General features: G+C 56.5%; 5 protein-coding genes across 5 annotated transcripts; 2 read left to right on the forward strand and 3 right to left on the reverse strand.

Moving 5' to 3' along the window:
• Positions 1–2,570: 2,570 nt before the first annotated feature.
• Positions 2,571–6,251, forward strand: GCG54_00006702 (Activator of stress protein 1; the record flags this gene model as incomplete). Its single annotated transcript, XM_045406701.1, has 6 exons — positions 2,571–2,651; positions 3,582–3,993; positions 4,047–4,255; positions 4,305–4,656; positions 4,715–5,396; positions 5,456–6,251. 6 exons carry the CDS (start codon positions 2,571–2,573, stop codon positions 6,249–6,251), a joined length of 2,532 nt encoding a protein of 843 aa, XP_045260353.1.
• Positions 6,252–6,719: 468 nt separating this feature from the next.
• Positions 6,720–7,723, reverse strand: GCG54_00006703 (Catechol 1 2-dioxygenase; the record flags this gene model as incomplete). Its single annotated transcript, XM_045406702.1, has 2 exons — positions 6,720–7,430; positions 7,514–7,723. 2 exons carry the CDS (start codon positions 7,721–7,723, stop codon positions 6,720–6,722), a joined length of 921 nt encoding a protein of 306 aa, XP_045260354.1.
• Positions 7,724–11,386: 3,663 nt separating this feature from the next.
• GCG54_00006704 (Sexual differentiation process protein isp4) lies at positions 11,387–14,076 on the reverse strand (the record flags this gene model as incomplete). Its single annotated transcript, XM_045406703.1, has 4 exons — positions 11,387–12,116; positions 12,173–12,378; positions 12,432–13,186; positions 13,239–14,076. The coding sequence occupies 4 exons, from the start codon at positions 14,074–14,076 to the stop codon at positions 11,387–11,389; spliced, it is 2,529 nt and encodes an 842-aa protein (XP_045260355.1).
• Positions 14,077–16,013: 1,937 nt separating this feature from the next.
• Positions 16,014–19,255, forward strand: GCG54_00006705 (3-oxoacyl-[acyl-carrier-protein] synthase 2; the record flags this gene model as incomplete). The annotated part of the gene is made up of 5 exons (XM_045406704.1): positions 16,014–16,418; positions 16,478–17,200; positions 17,290–17,442; positions 18,167–18,578; positions 18,642–19,255. 5 exons carry the CDS (start codon positions 16,014–16,016, stop codon positions 19,253–19,255), a joined length of 2,307 nt encoding a protein of 768 aa, XP_045260356.1.
• A 184-nt stretch (positions 19,256–19,439) lies between these two features.
• On the reverse strand, positions 19,440–20,157 carry GCG54_00006706 (Dihydrofolate reductase; the record flags this gene model as incomplete). Its single annotated transcript, XM_045406705.1, has 2 exons — positions 19,440–19,940; positions 20,023–20,157. The coding sequence occupies 2 exons, from the start codon at positions 20,155–20,157 to the stop codon at positions 19,440–19,442; spliced, it is 636 nt and encodes a 211-aa protein (XP_045260357.1).
• Between the last annotated feature and the right edge of the window lie 205 nt (positions 20,158–20,362).

The following is a 20,362-nucleotide window of genomic DNA, read 5'->3' on the forward strand; positions in this document are numbered from 1 at the left end:
TGTCTCGCGTCCTCTCGCTTTTCAATACAACGCTAGCAGCGGCGCCACTGGCTTGGAGGCTTGCAATAATTATCACAGCTCCACGACAACCGTATCGTCTGTCTGCGCAAATCTGCAAGAAAAGTCTTGCAATACCACCGCATCGACACCGTCTCTGTACGTGGCATTATTTGCGTGATACGAGGGGAGAAGGCTACTTTCCCTACCCTTGCAGCCTTTTCAAGCGAAATATTGGTCATCGTCTACTGCGGCAGCTTCGTCACATTGTACTCGCACACGCTCGCACACAAACGTATGCCTGACACGCAGACTCCTCAATGCCCCCAGATAGGCGCTGCGCTAACACCAGCTTCGACCGTGCGGCTCGTTTGGTGTGGTTGCGGACTCGTGGCCCTGAACCTTGACACTAGCTGACATTCCTCCCGCCGGCGATAAGACAGGTACAGACACGTCTGTTCAGCCGTTCAACGTCTAATCTGCAGCTTGTGGGCTGCAGTCCTGACAGCTCCTCGGTTTTGGCCACCGCTTTCTTCAGGACGAGGCCCGTCCAATTGATTTCCATCTGTGGCATCCAACATATCAGAGGAACCGTCCGTTTTGCCAAGCGGGAATTTCTCATCATCTCATCAGCGCGGCAGCAGCAATGCCCACCTCAAAACCACCCGATGAAGCACACCATCGGTGACCAGAAGCGCCGACGCCGACCTCTGCTCAGTCGAAGTCGCAATTGCGCTGACGTTGACGGAGGATTGCCTCCACTGAGGAGCTCCCGCTCGCTTATTACTACTCCACACACAAGAGACATTGAAGCAGGATGTCAAGGTGTTGAGCGGCGAACAGACAGAGGATCATGTCATGCGTTGCCGTACGCAGGGCAGTAAGTATGTACTATGAGATGACACTCTTCATGTACATACGCGCAGAGAAACCAGTAGCGCCGTCGCAGCGGTTCTTTTGGGCCCCCATGCCGTGCATACGGGCGTATCTTCGGGGTATCTTCATCTCCTCGGCCTGTTTCATTCTGTCATGTTGATGGCGGGAAAAAAAAAAAAAAAAAAAAAACCGCGCTGCATGTTGCCTGTTGGAACGAAAAGTAAGGGCCTCGCCTCGTCTCGCCTGGCACTCTTTTCTCCAGACCAGCGATGCTCCTGTGGCAGTAGTCTTGGTTCACCCGAGTTACCACCCACACGCCCCCTAGACTTGAGCCCCTCAAGAATTCCCCAAACCCAACTTGATCCATCCCAGATCCAGACAACGGGGGGGCGCCCATCAAAGTCAAGGCCCCTGCCCTACCGACTCTCCTCTCGGCCACACCCCCCTGTCCCCGTCTGAATCCCCGACCCTCTCTTGGCCCCCGCTGTGCATCTTTTGTCGCGCGAGGACAAGACTCAGGGACAGCCCGCCGGCCGGCTCTACTCGACTCGGGCGACCACCCTGCCTGCGTACTCGCTGAGAGCGAGCGAGCGGGTGAGCGGGCAGCAGGCGGGCGGGCGAGGGCTCCAATCCTCCTCCATCTCAATTCCCCCCCGTCCCTGACAAGTGACCTGACCTGACTTGACTGATGTGTGAACGGGCTCCTGTTAGGCGCAGGTGGTCTTCTGTTGGCCCAAATCGAAGGTGCCTGGCCTGGCCCGGCCTGGCCGCCAGTCCCATATCCGATCAAAGTCTCGACGTTCCCTCCCTCACTCGGCCAGGCTCGCCGCTCTCTTCTCTCTGTCCTCTCCTCATCCTCGCCAGTCGCCGCCGTCCTGTCCCTACTTGTCTCTCTCATTGAGTCCCGTTCCCCGCCTTCGCCGACATCCGCTGCCGCAACGGCGGCCCCCATCCCTTTCTCAGTCGCCCGCAGTGCTGCGAGGCAAAAGCACAAGCTTAGATCTATTACTCCCCACGTCACATCTCATCTCTATTCTGTATGGTGTTGTTGCTCTTTAAAGTAACCAACCCCATACCCGACGCTCAAGGTCTCCACTTGCAGCTATCCTCGTCGAGAGCAGCCGCCCATCACCAGACCAGACGCTTGTTTGCTTGCCTGTCCCGTCCTCGTCGGAACATGTCAAAAAAGCTTGCCCAGAGAACCGATCCTTACTAGTTTGATTTCCACCTTGGAAATTGGGACAGGCCTTGTTTGTTGGAACTGAGCCGCCTTGCGCCTTTCCGTCCAAGGTTCTATTATCGCAACCCTCGACGGCGGCCCGTTTCTTCTAACCCGCAACCGCGATCCTCCCTCGCGGCTCCTAGCTTGCTGCAGCGAAGGGGTGAAGGAAAGCATGCCTACCTGGTGCCTGCTATCCGTTTCCTAGCAGTCCACCCCTCCGACACAGTTCGTGCCGTGCAGGAAGCTTGGTTCTGTGAATCCTCGGCGCCTCTTTCCGCCTTTCGACACGTTGGGCTACTTACTCACTGGTCTGGTACATCCCGTCACCCTACTCATTCTCAATCGCCTTGCCTTACTGCGGCCGTTGCTCGTCCAAAACCAACTCCACCGCCCACCATCACGCGCATCATCGGATAACGGGTATTGCTAAGAAGGGCCGGTCCATGGAAGTTCGGCTGATGCATCGATCTCAACAATGACCCGTCCAAAGGTCCCCGAAGACAAGCGCCAACGGACCGCCCAGGCCTGTGACACTTGTAAGCGCCGGAAGCAGAAGGTGAGCCCTACTTTTGTTTTCCACACCACGTCCCTGTCTGCCACCATCAACTTCAGCCGGAATCCAATTGGTCTCGTCTATTGTCACGATCCTCTCCCCTTGCCTAGCTCTCTCTCTACCTGCCTTACCTTTACCGCCTTTTCTATCCATCCCCCTTGTCATCTAAAACGTATTGTCGCCATAATCACACAGTGTGGTTGTTGTTGATGATGGCGTTGCATACCATCCCCTCCGACCCCCACCATCCCCTCGCCCCGGCCTTGGGCTAGTTGCTTCAAGACTCCAAATCGGTCACATATCAGCTCCCGATAATGGGAAGCCGTCCGCACATCACCCGTCTCCTAGTTTGGGTACCGAATATCACTCAAGCCCGGGTACCCTCCGCCCCGAAATAGCGTCAAATCCTCCGATCAAGTTTGAGATGCCCGGCGTCTTGCAATTCGATCAATACCCAAACCCAGTTTCACCGCACTTGTCTATGTATCCCAGTCTACCACCCTGATGATCAATGTTACGTTGCCAACTAGGTTGGACCATCTCAAGTGGATGGTGGGCAGAGATGCGTCTCCCAGAAATGTGTTTGGGGGGTGTTTCCTGCGCGGCATTGCTTGCAATATCGCTGGATCCTTAAACGGGGCACTCTCCGGTCAAGCTGGCCGGGATATTCCCCGACTTGGACCTGACCTCGGCCGCCAACCCGACGATCTGGTCGCAGACTTCACCGGGGTCATTGGTTCATCCCATGGAGAAGCCCCAGTATCGATCTCCGGGCGGGTTTCCATGTTGCCGGTCTCGCGTCCACCGCTCTCTAGGGGGTTGACTGACTCCAGGGGTTGGCAATTTCGAGCCCGTCACATTCTTCATCTGCCCTGGTTTGGATGGCGCACTTTGTACCCAGCCTGCTTCAATGACTGACCAATATCTCAAAAGTGCAACGGTTCTAAACCATGTGCGACGTGTACTAAGAGGAATTTGATGTGTACATACACACAAAACCCAAACCACACGTCCGACCAGACTACCCCGGACCAATTAGCTTCGCCTTCGAAACGTCGCAATATTGAAGAGCTCCCCACAAGCAAGCCAGTTGTCCAAGATGCTGCATTCGCATCAGAAAGCCCCGCAGCGGCCGCCACGCCGTGGGAGACCAAGCCGCTGCCCAATGAGGACAAGCCGCATGTTGGCTTCGACATAAAACCCTCCATCGAGCAAGACCATGATCCGGCAGGGGGAGATCGGGATTTCGACATTCGCTCTCGGCACAGCACAGCTTCAGGCCCCGACGAAGAGACGGCACTCACGCAATCAGTCAGGATGCTTCAAGATCCGACAGGAAGACTACGTACGACTTACCCCGTAGATATGCGACCAAGGCAAAACTAACAAAAGTGATAGTCTATGTTGGCGACTCCGCGTCGTTGGCTTATCTTCAGCTCATTCGGATGATTGTTGAAGCCAGCGCTGGTCCCAGCGAGTTCACGGAAGATCCAAGCCGCCACAAGATCATGGAGGCCACGATAGCGATGCCGGCCAACATACAGACACCGCACATCTTACCTGACAGGGATACGGCTAATGCTTTGGTTGAGTCGTTTTTCACAAACGTAAAAAAGAGTCTATTCCTGGTACAACACTCCTGCTAACCCTTCATAGACTTACGGTTTGATTCAAGTCTTCGACAGGCTCACTTTCGAAAGATCATTGGAGGCGTGTTACTCGGATCCCCTTACCGCACAGCCATCCTTCCTATGTCTGTTGTACCTAACCTTTGCAATCGGCATGGTATTCGCGACGCCGCTTCCTAACAGCAAGGAGGACGCCATCTTCAAGAAGCTCAGAACTGCCCAATTTGACCGAGCAGAGTCTTTCTTTAGGAGTGCGAAAGCTCTCGGCGACCCCATTTCTGGGTTTGAAGATGCGGATTTCTGGTCTGTGCAAGCGTTGTTGTTGATGGCTGTCTACATGCTGGCAGTGTCCAAGCGCAATGCGGCGTATGCCTATTTCGGTAAGTCTTAGCTCAATCCCTACCTCCCCTGCACACCACGTCTAACACCGTCCCAAAGGCATGGCAGTTCGCTCTGGCTTCGCACTCGGCTTGCACAGAGTCCATGAAAACCATTTCATCTTCAAAAGCGAAGATGTCAGGTTGCGCCGAAGCCTCTGGAGAAGCTTGTTCATCCTCGACCGCTTCCTCGCCGCCTCGCTGGGCCGTCCTGTCGCGATTGACGAGGAAGAATGCTCGGCCGACGCTCTGCTTGTGTTTGAGAAGAAGTCTGCCAGTGAATTGGTACGGATCCAGAACCCCAGCGACGGGCTCGACGCCGCTGTAAAATGCTGTCAAATTGTTGGCCAGATCTTGAAAAAGATCTACGCCCGCCGGCTCGTATCAATTCGCAGGACGTCTGAGATTTGGGAGCAATGCGGAGCCTGGCACGCATCACTCAGCGACGATTTGTCGTCGGGGCAGGTGGCTGCCGATCCAAGCAACCCAGCGCAGGCCATCGCCGCCCTTCACGTCAACCTTTTCTACTACCACACCATCATCATCCTCACACGGCCGTTCTTCATTTATCTTCTGAGCAAGGTTCACAATGAGCGCAAAGGTTTTACGCTGCCGGTTCCTCGCTGGATCAACCGCACGTCGAAATACTGCGAGGCTTGCCTCAGCGCGGCCAATGAAACAATCGCCCTGGTGCAGAAGGCATTCGACAGCAACTATCTTCCGCAGCGCAACCCGTTTGTCCTGTAAGCTCTTCCCCCAAAAAAGAACTATTATCAAGACATGCCGCTTACATTGATTCAAGGTACTTCCTCTTCGCCGCGTCTCTCATCGTCCTCAGTAATGAATTTTCCGCCATATACCCGAACCCGACCTACGGAACCTCCATGTCCAGCACAATTTCAATCATGAACTACTGCGCGACGAGCGACCCGCAGGCCAATAGGCTTCTCTTCATTCTCAACTCGTTCCGCAACGTAATTTACGAATTGCGCTCAAAGAAGCCCGAGCAGCCAGCCATGCCTATCCCGCAAACAATGTCCCCAACAGCCCTGCACGACCCGATCGGCAGCCTCTTTAAACGCACCGCCCCCTCCCGCAAGAACTCCTTTGCGACAACCGCCCCCTCCGCACCGCCCGGGTCCGCGGTAAAGGCGATGGCGCCTCCGCCGTTGTCCATGAGGACAGACCACAGCTTCTCCTCCGCCCCCGCTGGCCCGTCTGCCGGCGTTTCCCCGGCGGGTAGCACGCCCGGCATGTCGCACTCGGGCGGCGACCTGAGTACGAGGATGGGCGACTCCGACATGGGCGACGAAGAGGTTCCCTTTGACTCGATGTGGGCTTTCGGCGCTACTCCGGGTCCTCCTGCGGGCGGGCCCATGCCGGCGGGACCAAATGTACCTGCGCCGCCGCAGACGGGCGGGGTGATGCCGGTGCCCGGGCAAGGTTTCCCGGTGCAAGGCCCGGGTCCGCGATTCCAGGGGTTCGGAAACTTTGGGCCTAATGGGAACGCAGGTGGAGGAGGGGGAGCTCCTGCGGGTGCGGGGGGTTATGTGGCTCCTTTGAACGTGCCGATGTACACCCTCGCGGAACATTCGTAGTACCATTTGGGCGAGGGATCGAGCAGACGAGGATGACAAAAGCCGACTGGAGGAGAATGGAAAGTGCGCGGGCGCGGCGAGACAGATATACCCAGTGTTGGCGGATCGTTGTGTTTGACTGTATGCGGGCAGGCAAGCTTGCACGGGAGGAGAGGAGGTTTGCGAAGCCCCTGTGTCGTGTGTATGTAGACCATGTATCGGTATTGGAAGACCTCCGGGCTTGCTCCATGGGTAATGATCATTGGTACGGAGTTATGGTGAGACAAAATGGGAGGAAAGGATTCTGCCAAGCAACAAGATACGGGATCATGGGATACCAAAAAAGCACAAAAATTCGAAATCAAAGGAATTAAACATTCCAAGCAGACGGTACAGCGTGCATAATGGTTGGAAGTGCGTTTTGTTATTCATGTCTTCGTGATAGCGTTTGAGTCTGCCAGATAGGTATTTTGGTCTACAGATAGGGCCTCACGCACTCGGCAAGACAAAGTCGTACTCCAAAACCCAGGCAGCCTTCGGATCAGACTCGTTTGGTTTGTACTCCACCACCAAATCCTTCTTGACAGCAAAAACCGTATCGTTCTCGAGGAACTTATCCTCGCTGTCGAACAGCTGCGTCGTCAGCGGCCTGTGCCCGTCCGCCGAGACGATGAAGTGTATGTGCGCGGGGCGGTAGGGGTGTCTGTCGAGCAGCTTGAGGATCTTGCCGCCGGGCCCGTCGTCGGGGACGGGGTACGGCACGGGCCGCAGGCAGTACAACGAGTATCTTCCCTCCTCGTCGGTCTTGAACCGGCCGCGGAGGTCCATGTCCGGCTGGTCCGCGTCCTGTTGCTCGTACATGCCGTTCGGGGCGGTGTGCCAGAGGTCGACGATGGCGCCGGGGACCGGGCTGCCGCTCTGGTCGAGGACGCGGCCGTATAGGTGAGTCGAGGCCTTTTGGTAATCTGGAGAGTCGAGGGAGGAGACGATGGAGCTGCCGTTGGGGAGGATAGGGGCGTCGTGGCGGTAGAAGGGGCCTAGGATGGCGGATGACGTCGGGTTTGCCGCGAGAGAGGACGTTGTTTGGAGCTGAAGCTGTGTGGAGGTTATTTCGTCGACGAGGGATTCGAGGCCGAGGATATCGCAGACAAGTTGGGTCTCGTTACGGGCGTCGTTGGACATTTGGCCTGCCTCGTTGATCTAAACGGTGACGACATGTTAGTAGACGAGGGTTCAACGTTATTTTACCAAGTTTGCAAGAACGAAGCAGACGGCAGACGCACCAGTTGCACACCAGCCATCCATTCACCGACTGTCAGGTCGACTTCTCTTGCAAAATCATGGAGATGCCGCAGCAGACTCGGCATGATCTGGGCCAGACGGGGGTTGGCGTTCGGCCCCGTAGCGGCAATGACACGGGCAGTGAAGTCCGGATCATAGACTGCCTTTCCGGCCGGTGCCGAGTCTTTCTCGAGGGCGTTTTGGCTCGCCATCTTCGGCCGTATACGCAAGTCGAATTGGGTTCAGGGGTCTCAAGGGTCTAGGTGTTATAGGTTGACAGACGGCTCCAGAGTGGGTAGCGTTCGTCGGATGAGTTGAAACTTTAAATACGCGTAGATTAAAGCGACTTCGTATCCTCGCGGAGAAGTATCCTATTCGGGAGGTGGTAGAGTGAGTTCAATAGGGTTCGAATTAAGAATACGTATGTATTGATACTTGGCGTTGTTGGAGGAGGCAGGATGAGAAATTAGTCCTCTCGTCAGCTTGTTGACATGATGCTGATCTGAGAAGCAGTACACTAAGAAGGCAGATCGTTTGGGAAGAACTTCCGTCGCCAGAACGAGTTGCCCGCAGAAGGCCACACTGGCAGTTGCTGGTCCGGAAGCTACGGTCCCCCGGGACCGATCTGGATGGGTTGGTTTAGGAACTGCCTCTCCATGACGGGTCCTCAGGAAAGATGGATGGCGCCTGTAGCGATTGTCTGCAAGTGCCAAGCGAGCGGGCTCTTTCTCTCCGCTAAACTCAATGGCTGATGCCAAGCACTGAGCCAGCCGAGTTGCCAGGATCGCCATGTCACAGGCTTTGTCCCCAGTTTGAAAGGGCAGAATTTGCAGAAGCGACGCAATGATACCTCAACGGATGTGCCGGTGTTAATTGGGTGTCAATGGCCGCAAGCTTCCCAACTAAGCGGGCTGCATAACCTGCGAGCGGCGCAGAAGCCACTGACAAAATTCCATGGAGTCGGTAATCCGTCAGCAGGCGGAGAAGGTTGTCATCTGTGCATTTTGCCGGGCCAGAGACGAAGGCTAGACTTCTTCACGGCATCTTCCAGAGAGGTCCCCAACGACAGGCGAAAAGTGGCTCGAATCAGAGAGGTTTGCTGGGTTAGGGTCAATGAGGGCAACGTGATGATAGCATGTCTGTGCGGTGCATTAGTCTTGCAGGAGTCATCGTCTGAGAACCCATCGTCTCTGCATTGCTGATGTACCGTGATCCACTGGACCTAGTTGATTGCGGAAGATTCTCCGTGGTAGACTTGATGTCTATCGAGAGCCCAAACCATTCTCAGTGGGATGTCTCAGAGCTTTGGCCCAGGACCAAGTGGTTTGGGCGAGAGCAGAAGCGGCAGGCAGCTGCAGGCCTTCTCAGGGTTGGGAAGCACTCGGAGGTCGCGATTACCTCAAGCCTAAGCCAAGGGGGCATGCGAGTGGCACGTTGAAGTGGCGTCCCCGCCGCGGCGGATTGGAGGGGCGCCAGATGCAGCTGCAATGCAACAACGACTGTCGATGTCGGGGGATCTAGGGGAAGCCAAGTGTCTGTGGAGTTAGCTGTCGAGGAAGAAGGAAGCATGATGGGATTTCGTGCGTCACGATGGGTGTCAGTCGGCGGGCGGTTGAGATCGACCGCTGTTCATGCAGGTCATTGGCCGTCCCAGCCACTTTGGGTGCAACTATGTTTTGGATGCTCGTCGTTAGCCTCCTTGCCTCTGCCCTCCTGCAGGGTCAGATTGTAGAGACATTCCACGAGGGTGACAGCTCTAGGCCTGGAGCTTGTGGTCGGGGTTCAGTCAAGCCACCTGCGGCCGAAATCAAATTCCGATAGGCCGGCCGGTGTGCTGGGATATAGGGCTTCTGGTGGCGGTGAACTAGCCCCAACGGTGAATCCGTGATCCAGATGAGCCTGGTCGCTGATTTCTTCGTACGATTTGTGCATACCGGCGTGGAGTTGGAGGGGGAAAGGGAACATTGCCCGCGTGAATGGGTTCTGAAAGGGTGAAATCGAGAGAGTCTGATTGGTGCCGGTCGAGGAATAAGCAAATATTGGCAATGGGGAATGGGCATGCAAATAGAGTGGGAAAGTGCAAATCAAATCAAGGTTGTCCAGGAAGTTGCATTGTTGTCTGCATCCTTCCAGGCCGGGCCTTCTCTGGATCACATCCCATCCCATCCCACTTGCCCCTGCATAGACACCGGAGATGGGGACCGGCGTCAACATTCCCGAGGTGACAGAAGGTTCGGCTGATTTTGCAGTGACAACATCTCCATCTTACAGGCCTCCGATTCGACGAGCGACAGGCAGTACGACATCGGGCAACATCTCCAACAGAATCTAGGCCCCATTTGCCGGTGCCGCCGCCTTTACCTGAACACTGGAGGCACCCTCTGCCCCGTTACACTCAGTCAACCTCGCCGCCCACATCAAGAAGGCCCCTCTTGGCTCCCTCTCTTGTGGGAACCAACAGTGAACCTCCATCATGGAGTGCCCACCCATCCGGCCGGCATTTCACAATTGTCCATTTGAGATACCCCCTCTCGAAAAAGCTCCAATATCATAACGTCACTCAAAAACCCTGACTCGTCGTCAAATTGGGGCAACAGAAATCATCGAGATACCCTTGGCAAACCCAATGACACCTGCCCTCACACGAAAGCACAGACAATGACAACATCGTCCTGACTCTGTGTTTCTTCCCGCCGACTCCGCCCCTCCCAGCCTTCCGCGGGGGAGGCTTCCAGCATTCGGGCCGTGGCTGGAAAGAATCGGAGACTCTGGTCCATCCACAACATCCACAAGAAACAATGGTTCGAAACTTGGAGGCTCCATTGTGTTCTAGTGCCGATTTTACGTATGGGCTTGTTTTTCGCCCCCAACGAAACTTCAACGCATGAAGGACACTACTAGGTACTTGTAAGTGGAGGGAGGGGCCTGGGCCACTCCAGCGCCTCTTCCCTGTGGCTTGAGTCTTGAGTCTTGACTGGACCTGTCCGCTCGCCCCGTCGCAATGCCCCACGGCCCCGGCCGTTTGCCCCGAACCGTTAGCGCCTCCACAGCGGATTAACGGAGTTGAACACCACCGCCGCGCGCGGGCCCCACCCATCAAAACTCGAGCGTTTCCACTCAGCAGACAGGCACAGTCCACCGCCGATGCGACGCTCTTAGTTTCGGGTACCGTTGCTACGCTGCTTGGTTTCACAAACATTGTGTGGCGTTCTGAACCAACAAGAGCCAAGAATCCGTGTGTTGTAAGATCTGCAGTTCTTGTTGCTTTGCTATGGGGTTCTGGCTCGGGCTGAGAATGCCGAGGCTGCATCTGCGGCCTTCGTTATCGAAGCCTGTAAGAAGGGTGGTGGTTCGATTTCATACCATGCGTGGGGCGCAGCGCGCTTAAGTGACTGCGTGGTTGCGGCGCGGCTCTACTACTTACTGCTATGAAGAGATCTTCCTATACGACCCGTGGACAGGGACCAGTACGGGGCTCAGCCAGGCTTTTCACGTTCAACCAATTGATGGCCAAATCAAGGCCGCCTCGCCATACTGAGGTAGCGTGGTTTCTTCAGTTGTCCCTTATCACGTATGACGGGCATTGAACGACGGACAGTATAGTCTCTGAAGAGACGGGTCGTGTACAGAAACAACGCGTAAGATTAGACAAAAAAGTCGGCATAGCTCGGCTGGGTACAGAATATACACAATAATTGAAGCAGCTTAGTATCGTGGTTACCAGCCATCTACCATCTCTTAGTATTCCCAACCTTGGTTTTCCCAAATTCACCCAATCCCTTGTTGTCCCTATATGAAAATGAGTTTGTGTCACGCCCATAGACCCAACGCCGTCGCAAACCCACACACACATACACATACATCTCTTTCTTCCTCTACCAGTGCGTCGGCCCAAACTTCTGGCCCGGTGGCGGCGTCATCTGGATCGCGGTGCCCTGCGCATCCATCGTTGACGTGACGATGTCGTTGCCCCACCACTTGGGCGGCTCGATCTTGTTGAGCGTGAAGGCCAGGAAGATGACCAGCGTCGCGAGTGCGAGACCCAGGTCCAGGCCGGACGAGGTGAGGTAGTTGAGGCGCGACCACCAGCCAAAGTGCTTCTTGCGGATGTAGTGCTGGAAGATGTAGCCGACGATGCCCCAGCTGAGGTAGTTGAGCGGGGTGGCGGGCGGGATGGCGCCGGCGCCGCCGAAGATGACGGGGGCCATGAGGTACTTGATGGGGCTCTTGGGCCACTTGAGGGCGGCGAAGTAGAAGATGACGGGGGTGACGGCGCCGACGCCGAAGAAGATGAAGAGGCCCGAGTAGACCTGGCCCGGGGAGAACATGCGCGCGGGGCCGATGAGACCCCAGATGACGGAGGCGGCGAAGAAGACGCGGCCGCCGGGGCAGGAGAACTTGTTCTCCTGGTGCGGGGTGCAGACGTCGGGGATGTTCTTGAGCGCCGCGTTAAGGACGGCGATTTGGATAAAGCAGGAGAAGGTAGTTGCGACGACCTGGCACATGAACATTGTGCGGGGCGGGATCTTCATGTAGTGCCCGAACTTGAGGTCGGAGACAAAGCTAAGGGCCTGGGACATGGTGATGTAGCCGAAGGTCTTGAAGCTGCGGAACTTGTCAGTAAGGTGCAAGGGTCTGATGTCTGACACGCAAGGACTTACATCATCAGGGCGAGAGGTCGTCCGGGCTGGATGTAGCCGTAGATGAACTCCGTGAGCACGTTCAGACCGATCTGATTGTTCGTGATGGCCTGGATGATGCCGATGGGCAGGGAGAAGCTGAAGGAGATGACAACAGCCAGAAGGAATGCCCACCAGCTCAGGTTGGTCGGGTACGCGAGGACAGCGACGAAGCCGACGCCAAGCATCTAGAGTTCAGGTCAGTAAGCGTCGGGAGGATTTTCGACGCTTGAGCACTCACGATGACGAACAGGCCCATGTACCACCACGTAGGCGCCTCCTTGTACTTCTTCATGAGCTTCATGTGGATATCGGGCTTCTCCTTGGTGCTGCCGCGGTACTGAGCCCAGATCTGCTTTCCGTTGTGCAGGTAAGTGTAAACGATCAGTGAGGCGATGGCGGCGAATGACAGGCCGTAAGAAATGGCGAACGTCGTGCTGATGAACAGCGGCGAATAGGCCTTGTACGCCTCCTCGTTCAGCGTCAACTGGGGGGTCAAAATACGGCTAGTGTTGTACGGGCTGCCGGTGTTGTCGTAGGTGCCCGAGTCGCTCATGGGCAGGTACTGGGCGTACCACACACCGCTGTAGTGGAAGGCTGAGGCGCCGATGAGGAAGAAGGTGACAACACCGATCAGGGTGTTGGCAATGGCGTGCCATGGGGGGATGAGAGGGGAGCCGACGAAACCGGAGATCTGGGTCCAGTCGAGGGTCAGTGGCAGCAGCGACAGACCACTTGTGCCGCCAAACAATTGATTGACGATGACGTTGTTCGGCGCAATCCATGTGGCGAAGGCCATGATGCTGAGGAACTGCGCGAGGAAACCCGGAATCCAATAGTAGCAGAATGAAGCCAAGACGATGATCGAGAACCACTTGTATCGCGGCATGGAGCCGCCAATGAAGCTCGGGTCGGGACGGTCATTCTTCTCGTACATGGCGTTCATCAGAGTGACGGAGACCAAGTTTCCGGGCCAGATCATGGCGGCCGGATAGACTGAAATTGACATTAGTAAACCAACACACCGCCATGCTCACGTAAAACTCACCAAGGAACTTTCTCATAATGCCGGCAATTCCGTAGCCGAGGGATTGTGTCGAAATCGTCAGTAGCAGCTGAAAGAGGATGCCGAAATCCTGCTTGTAGAACACAAGCTGAGCCAAAATAATATCCGTGGCGTAAGCAACGGAGAAGGAGACACCCGCCATGACGACGATGATGGAGTGCTCCTTGACATTAAACGGACCCGGGTTCAAACTCCACTTGATACCAAACGTCTTGAACTGCTTCGTAGGCATGACCTTGGCCCAGCCGTGTCCCATCGGCCAGGCGATAATCTGAGCAATCAGAGGTCCAAGACCGATGGACGGCTGGCGTAATGAGAACAGCGTGTTCATCGAGGCACCGACGGTCACCAGCAGCAAGCCGATAGTCCATGCTCGGATCGTGTTGCATGGTACATCTTCGTCGTAGTTGCGGACGGCGGCGCGAACTTCGGGATATGGTGAATCCTCCTCCTCCTCGGCCTTCATAGCCAACTCATCGTCAACCTCTTCGGTAGGCGTGGTCGCCGCCTTCTGGACTCTCGAGTCGTATTCTTCGGGCAGATTGGGATCTAAAAGAAGTTCATGTTCGGACCCTTGCTCTTCATCATCAGAGTAGCCGGCATAGACACTAGACTCACCCCATTGCGAGAGGCGCTCCTTCAAGTCCTCGACCGGATCAGGCCGTTCTTGATATCTCGACGTGATCGAGTCGGAGGCAGGGTTGATCTCGCGCCCACTGACTTCAACCCCTTCCTGTTTGTCGTCGTACCCGCGATCGTGGTCTACCATCATGGGTGCGGAAGCCGTGCCAGACGACTGTGCATGTGATGGTTGGGCCATGTTGAAGGTATTCCCAGACTGGATTGACAGCGAGGGAGCACAATCATCGACGCAAGGGCTAAAACGTCCAAAAGCAGGAAGAAGGCAGTGGGTTTCTATATAGGGGAGAGTCTAAAGTGTCTACTACGGCACAGGCGGATGTGCTGTGCGTTGGGAGAGAGAGAGACGGGTCGAGGGGAACCCGCTGAGCTACGAGCGCCGATCCCAGACGAACATGAAGCAAACGCTAATGAGAACCTTTTGGATGTACCCGATAAGCCTCTCTGATGGATTTCTCAAGGCCAGCGGTGGCGTGATTGGACGCGGAACTCGAGGTGAAGCAACCTGCAGGGCCGCAGGGTCGATGAGTAGATGACTGGCCCCGTGCTCTGGGGGAGACAGGGTGATGCTCGGCAGAGAAAAAGTAGGGGCGATCAGCGAACCGGGATCAGACTGAAGGCAGGCGAGGAGGATGGCTGGAGGGAGGTAACGTCGAGGGTATGAGATGTGGGATGGGCGATGATCGGACGGCCACAGATGTTGAGGATGATGGTGTGCGAAGGCATGAAATGGGCTAGTCTCAAGGAAGGCGTATGTCCCGACTGGTATCAATGCTCGAGCGAGAAGGTTGGACTAAGGCGATGTACAGGCTCATAGGACGAGAGAGGCCAATCGATAAGAAGGGAAACAAATGCGACGCTGAAACCAAGCTGCGGCACAACTCAGCACAGATGCGTGTGGGTGTGGCGAGTTGAGGGCCGAGAGGTGAGAGCCGCAAGTTGCGGGGATGAAAGAAGGTCGTGTTTGGGTGCCGCGTCGACCGAGATGCGATGGGAGACCCTGCCAGACAAGCAAAGCCAAGATTGGGGTGTTGCCTCTTGTTCCTGACGGCAGTGGGATTGTTTCTCTCGGCTGGTTTAGCCTGGGCGGTGGTGATGGCGATTTGGAATGCAAGGAAGACGGTGTTGTCTGAAACGTGGCTCAATGGCAAGTTGAGATGTCGTCCGCCGGGGAGTTCGTTCTTTCTCGCGTGTTGGATTGGGCGGCCCCTGAAGCGCACAGGGGAGAGGGATCCAATGGGTTGGATAAGGATGTCACCCCTTCAGTCGCAATCGACGTGGTGTTGTTGTGGTGGTGGTGAGTGAATGCAGAGCGCAGACGCAGCAGAGAGGTCAAGGTTTCGCGGGTCGTGGGGGTACGTTGGACGTGAGAGTGAGAGGCGAGTGAGTGAGTGAGCAACAGCAGCATGTGCAGTCGAGTCGCAGTCGCAACGTATGTCGTTGCGCAGTGTTGCGTTGCGTTTGCGGCGCAGAGACCCCGTTGGCTGGAACCAGGTCTCTGGAGCTGACCGCCGCCAATGGGGGACCTGACCCAGTTGCAGCGACCACATTAGTGTCCCCCGCTTCCCGCTGCAATCTGCTCTCGGCGACGGCCGTCAGATCTCGACACTGTGACAGCACTATGAAATGGCGCCCTCAAATGCCCTGCTGCCTCCAGAAGTCGCGTGATGGTCGCTACGACGGCCCCTGGCAGCACAGTGTGTCTGCGTTCTTCTCCCCCTGCAGCCTTCGTGGGGTACGTACCTTATCCGAGCTGTCTCTCCATTGAGAACGCGCTAAAACTTGCATCTGTGCGGCGCAGCAGAAGCGACCCGACCGCGGCTTCTACTGCAAGTCTGCAGCGCAGTCTCTAACATTGTTCCGACTTCAATCCTCAACTCCTTAGCCACACCCGGCTTGGCCTGACACTTGACACTGCACTTCATACCTGGCCGTGCTCTTCTCAGACCCTCGTCTTCTCTCTCAATTCTTATCGGGCGAATCACGGCAACGCCCCAGTTTCCCCCGCCTTTTGCCCTTCCTTGCCGTTTATCTTCACGCCGTTTATATTCCGGTGCGTTTATAAGGCAAAAGTAACCACACACCACAGATTGCCGTTACCCTGGACATGGCCGGATCATGCGACGAGTTGTCGTGACAGGGCTCGGCGCCATCTCGCCCTTCGGTGTCGGCGTGCGCAACACGTGGAATCGGCTGCTGGCTGGAGAGTCCGCCATCACCAGCGTCGCCGACTTTGAGCCACAGAAGCATTGGAAGGATCTCACAAGCACGGTTGCTGGTGTAGTCCCCAGCCATGGCACAGGTCCAGAACAGTGGCGACCGTCCGACTGGCTCAACGCCACGGAACAACGTCGCATGTCCAAGTTTGCCCAATATGCCGTGGCCTGTGCGGACATGGCCATGAAGGATGCCGCATGGAAGCCGGAAAGCCAAGACGACCTGGAAGCAACGGGAGTTTGTCTGGGCAGTGGTATCGGCAATCTGGAAGAGATTTACGAGACGAGCTTGGCATTCAACCAACAAGTGAGGATTAGAGCCGCAGTGATCGACGAGCGAAGCCAAGCTAAAGTCTGTTCGGATAGGGCTACAAGAAGGTTTCGCCGCTGTTCGTCCCCAAAATTCTCATCAACCTGGCCGCTGGCCATGTCTCCATGAAGTACGGCCTGCAAGGCCCCAACCATGCCGTCACAACCGCCTGCACAACCGGCGCGCATTCCATAGGCGACGCGATGCGATTCATTGCTTTTGGCGATGCCGACGTCATGGTTGCTGGCGGAACAGAGTCCTGCATCCATCCCTTGACATTTGCGGGTTTCGGGAGGGCAAGGTCCCTCTCCACGGCCTATAACCACAACCCCCACGCCAGCTGTCGTCCCTTCGACCGCGACCGCAATGGTTTCGTCGTCTCGGAGGGTGCGGCAGTCCTGGTCCTGGAGGAACTCGAGCACGCCAGGGCCCGGGGTGCGCACATCTACGCGGAGGTCAGGGGCTACGGCTGCAGCGGCGACGCAAATCACATGACGGCTCCGCGAGACGACGGCCACGGCGCTTTCCGCGCCATGAAGGCTGCCCTGAAGAACGCGAGAATCCCACCGGCCGATGTGAGCTACGTTAATGCCCATGCTACGGCGACACAGGTGGGCGATGTGGCAGAAGCTTCCGCAATTCGAAGCATCATGACGGGTGAGGAAGGCCACGCGGACGAGTCGCAGATAACCGTGAGCAGCACCAAGGGCGCAGTTGGGCATCTACTGGGGGCGGCTGGCGCGATCGAAGCCATGTTTGCCGTGCTATCAGTGGCTGAGGTGAGTATAGGGCGCGGCTATTTCTTCTGAAACCGAAACCTTGTCTTCCCCAGACTTAGGCCCAATGAACACCACTGACTCTATCAAAGGACATCGTGCCGCCTACTCTGAATCTCGAAAACCCAGATGTCGGGGGATCCATGAATCTGGTACCCCTCCAAGCACAAGCGAAACAGGTTAACGTTGCCATGTCCAATAGCTTTGGGTTCGGCGGCACGAATGCCTCGTTGGTTTTTTCCAAAGTCCGATAACGACGGTTTGTCGACCGGGGAAAACGAAGTATGTTGCGACGAAGACGCCCGTCTCGTCGCAGCATCTCATCGTCTGGCTCAGACTTTGCGATTAGACATATACGAGATGAGCCGAAGCTTGTCGTCGTCATCACCTCTGTGCAACTTGGATACACCACGTGTGTGAGATAGAATTGCCGATAAACGCAATGGGAGGCGCGAATGGCGCCAACTGTATTTGTCGAACTCACCTCAGGACGGGAAGCTTGAGGCTGGAGATACCCGCCGGTCAATTGTCAAATTTCGGAGTCCGTCCCCAGAAATTGAAGTTTCTGGTCTGAACACGCGATCAGTCGACTTGGCTATTCCTGGTCATCAATAGAACTCTGCCAGTGTTTATGCAAGGGACGAGACTTCCCTAATAAAAGGTGTAATAAGCATAGTTAACGATATCGAGATACCATATAGCCACCGTGCGAAAGCACACATCACACCGTGGACGGGTGGATGACCCGAAGTTCCGCCGATCTGGCACATGCGCGCTAGCTCGAAATTTCCAATTCGATGTGTTCATGATTTTTTTTGGATGACGTTCAGACTTTGAGCCTCGCGAAGCCGGGCCCGAGCTGACCCAAGAAAAAGGCCCGCCCCAATTCGTCGATACCCTCCCCTGCAACATCGAAGCTCATGCGCAGCTGATATTCAATCCGAACAACCTCTCAACATGGCCTGCCAGAGCTGCCGTTATCAAGCCCGGCTCCTAGCCCGGAGTCTTCGAGCCACAGCAGAACTTTCAAGTGCATCTTCGACCCGGAACACCCTCGCCCGCCGTGCGATAGCCTCTTCTGCCCCGGCAACCCAGACTACGAGTGCGACAGCGGCGAGCGGAACGAGATATTTCAGCCAATCTGTGCCCAGGAAAGATGTCAAAGGCACGAGCTTCAAGCAGGCGATCCGCGCGGGCATGCTCGCCGCGGCACCCAAGACGATGGCGGCTTCCTTAACGACGAACCGTCTCGAGGCTCTGTACGGGGTCTGCGCCAAGCCTGCCCTGTACAAGATTTCCGAGCAAGACCGCCACAACGAGACGGTGAGGATGACGGAGGACGGCGAGGAAGTCGGCGAGGCTCAGGGTCCCTGGCTCGAAGGTAGGCATAGTACCCCGCCATAAGATATCCCAAAATGCTAACATGATTGCCCTCCAAAAACAGCCCTCGACCTCCAGCCTTCATTCTCCTCCTGGTCCCAGACCACGATGCTGCACATGTACATCGTCCTAGCCCGCCTCCGCTGCCTCGACCGCGATGCAGCCCAGGCCCTGCAGCACCAGTTCATCGACCAGTTCTTCTTCGACTGCGAGCGCATGATGCACCTCAACCACGGCATGACGTCGTCCGCGCTGCGCCAGCGCTACCTCAAGGAGATATTCGTGCAGTGGCGCGGCCTCATCGCCGCCTACGACGAGGGCATCGTCAAGGACGACCGCGTCCTCGGCGCCGCCGTCTGGCGCAACCTGTTCAAGTCCCGCGAGGACGCCGACATGCGCCAGGTCGCCGCCGTTGTCGCGTGGATCCGCGCCAGCCTGCGCGACCTTGAGGCCGGCGCCGTGGAGGACCTGCTGGTGGACCCGCGGATGGTGTTCAGACGGGACCTGAAGGACATGTTCAAGCTCGTGGACGCGTTTGCGCCGGAGCTGAAGGGGGAGTTTGAGACGCTGGGCGCGAAGGGAGAGGAGCTGCCGCCGCCTGAGCCGGTTGCGGAGAGGCAGGGCGCTGTGTACGAGGAGGTTGAGTCATTAAAGGAGGCTGCTGCCAAGGTTTTGTAAAGAGCTGGAATACGCTTCTTCTGTGTACCATCATGGCAATACGCTTGTAATTTTGTACAATCACCGGCATACTAGAGGCGTCACCATGAATGATGGTGCTTACGGCTCAATGAGGGTCGTACAAAGTAGACATGTCCACGAGCCCCAAGTCTCCATTTGAGACTCAATGAAAGAAAAACTCATCTTAAGCCTTCTCCCACATCTGGAACTCATACCGCGTGCCGTTCTCCTCAATCTCACCCCCCTCAACCTCTTCGCCAACCCATTCGTCCAGCTCTCGCTTCTCCCTCCTCGCCCACCCCTCCGCCGAGTCCTCGCCGCCCCCAAGCTTGAGCGGGAAGAACGCGTCGCACTCAAAGTCGCCCAGCACCCTCGTCAGGAGCACGCGCTTCGCCTCGGGCAGCTCCAGCGCGGCGCCGTAGATCTGCGCGCCGCCGATGACGAAGACCTTGCTGCTGACTTCCGCATCGGGCCGGCTGCGCACGAAGGCGAGGGCCTGCTCGAGCGAGCCGACCTTGACGGGCTCCTTATCGTAGTCCGCCGGGGTCGCGGCGGAGGAGTCGAAGGGAGGGTGGGAGCGGGAGATTACAATGTTGAGGCGGCCCTTGAGAGGGCGGAAGCGCGGGGGGATGCTGTCCCATGTTTTGCGGCCCATGATCACTGCGTTCTTTGCGCCGGAGGGGGCCTGGTGGTGTGTGTTAGTCTGGATGCATCTGAGGCGTGTTGCGTTGCGGTCTGGTGAGTGAGGGAAGAGGGCGAAACGTTACCTGAGCTGGGAGCCTCTTGGTCACACGCGCAAAGTAGGCCATCTCCTTTTTCAATCCCGTCCAGGGAAGGCCACCCTTGGCTCCGATGCCCATGTTGCGCGTCGCCGCGACGATGAGTGTGAGTTCGTGGCTCATTTTGGACGCCGTGTGTCTTTGCCCAAAGCTCCCCTTTGCAAATGGCAGGTTTGGTCAATTTCAGGTTTAGAACAGTTGCTAGATAGCTAGGTGTTGCGGTACTTCGGCTTGCTTGCTTGCTCTGGATGTTCACTGAGAATGCAGGATGAACGACGAATTGCGGTTCATTCTAGGTTTTGCGGGACGAGGCGAGGACGAAAATGGC

The sequence above is a fragment of the Colletotrichum gloeosporioides genome, assembly GCF_011800055.1.
Source record: "Colletotrichum gloeosporioides strain Lc1 chromosome Unknown consensus_68, whole genome shotgun sequence".
NCBI classification, from domain to species: Eukaryota; Fungi; Ascomycota; class Sordariomycetes; order Glomerellales; family Glomerellaceae; genus Colletotrichum; species Colletotrichum gloeosporioides.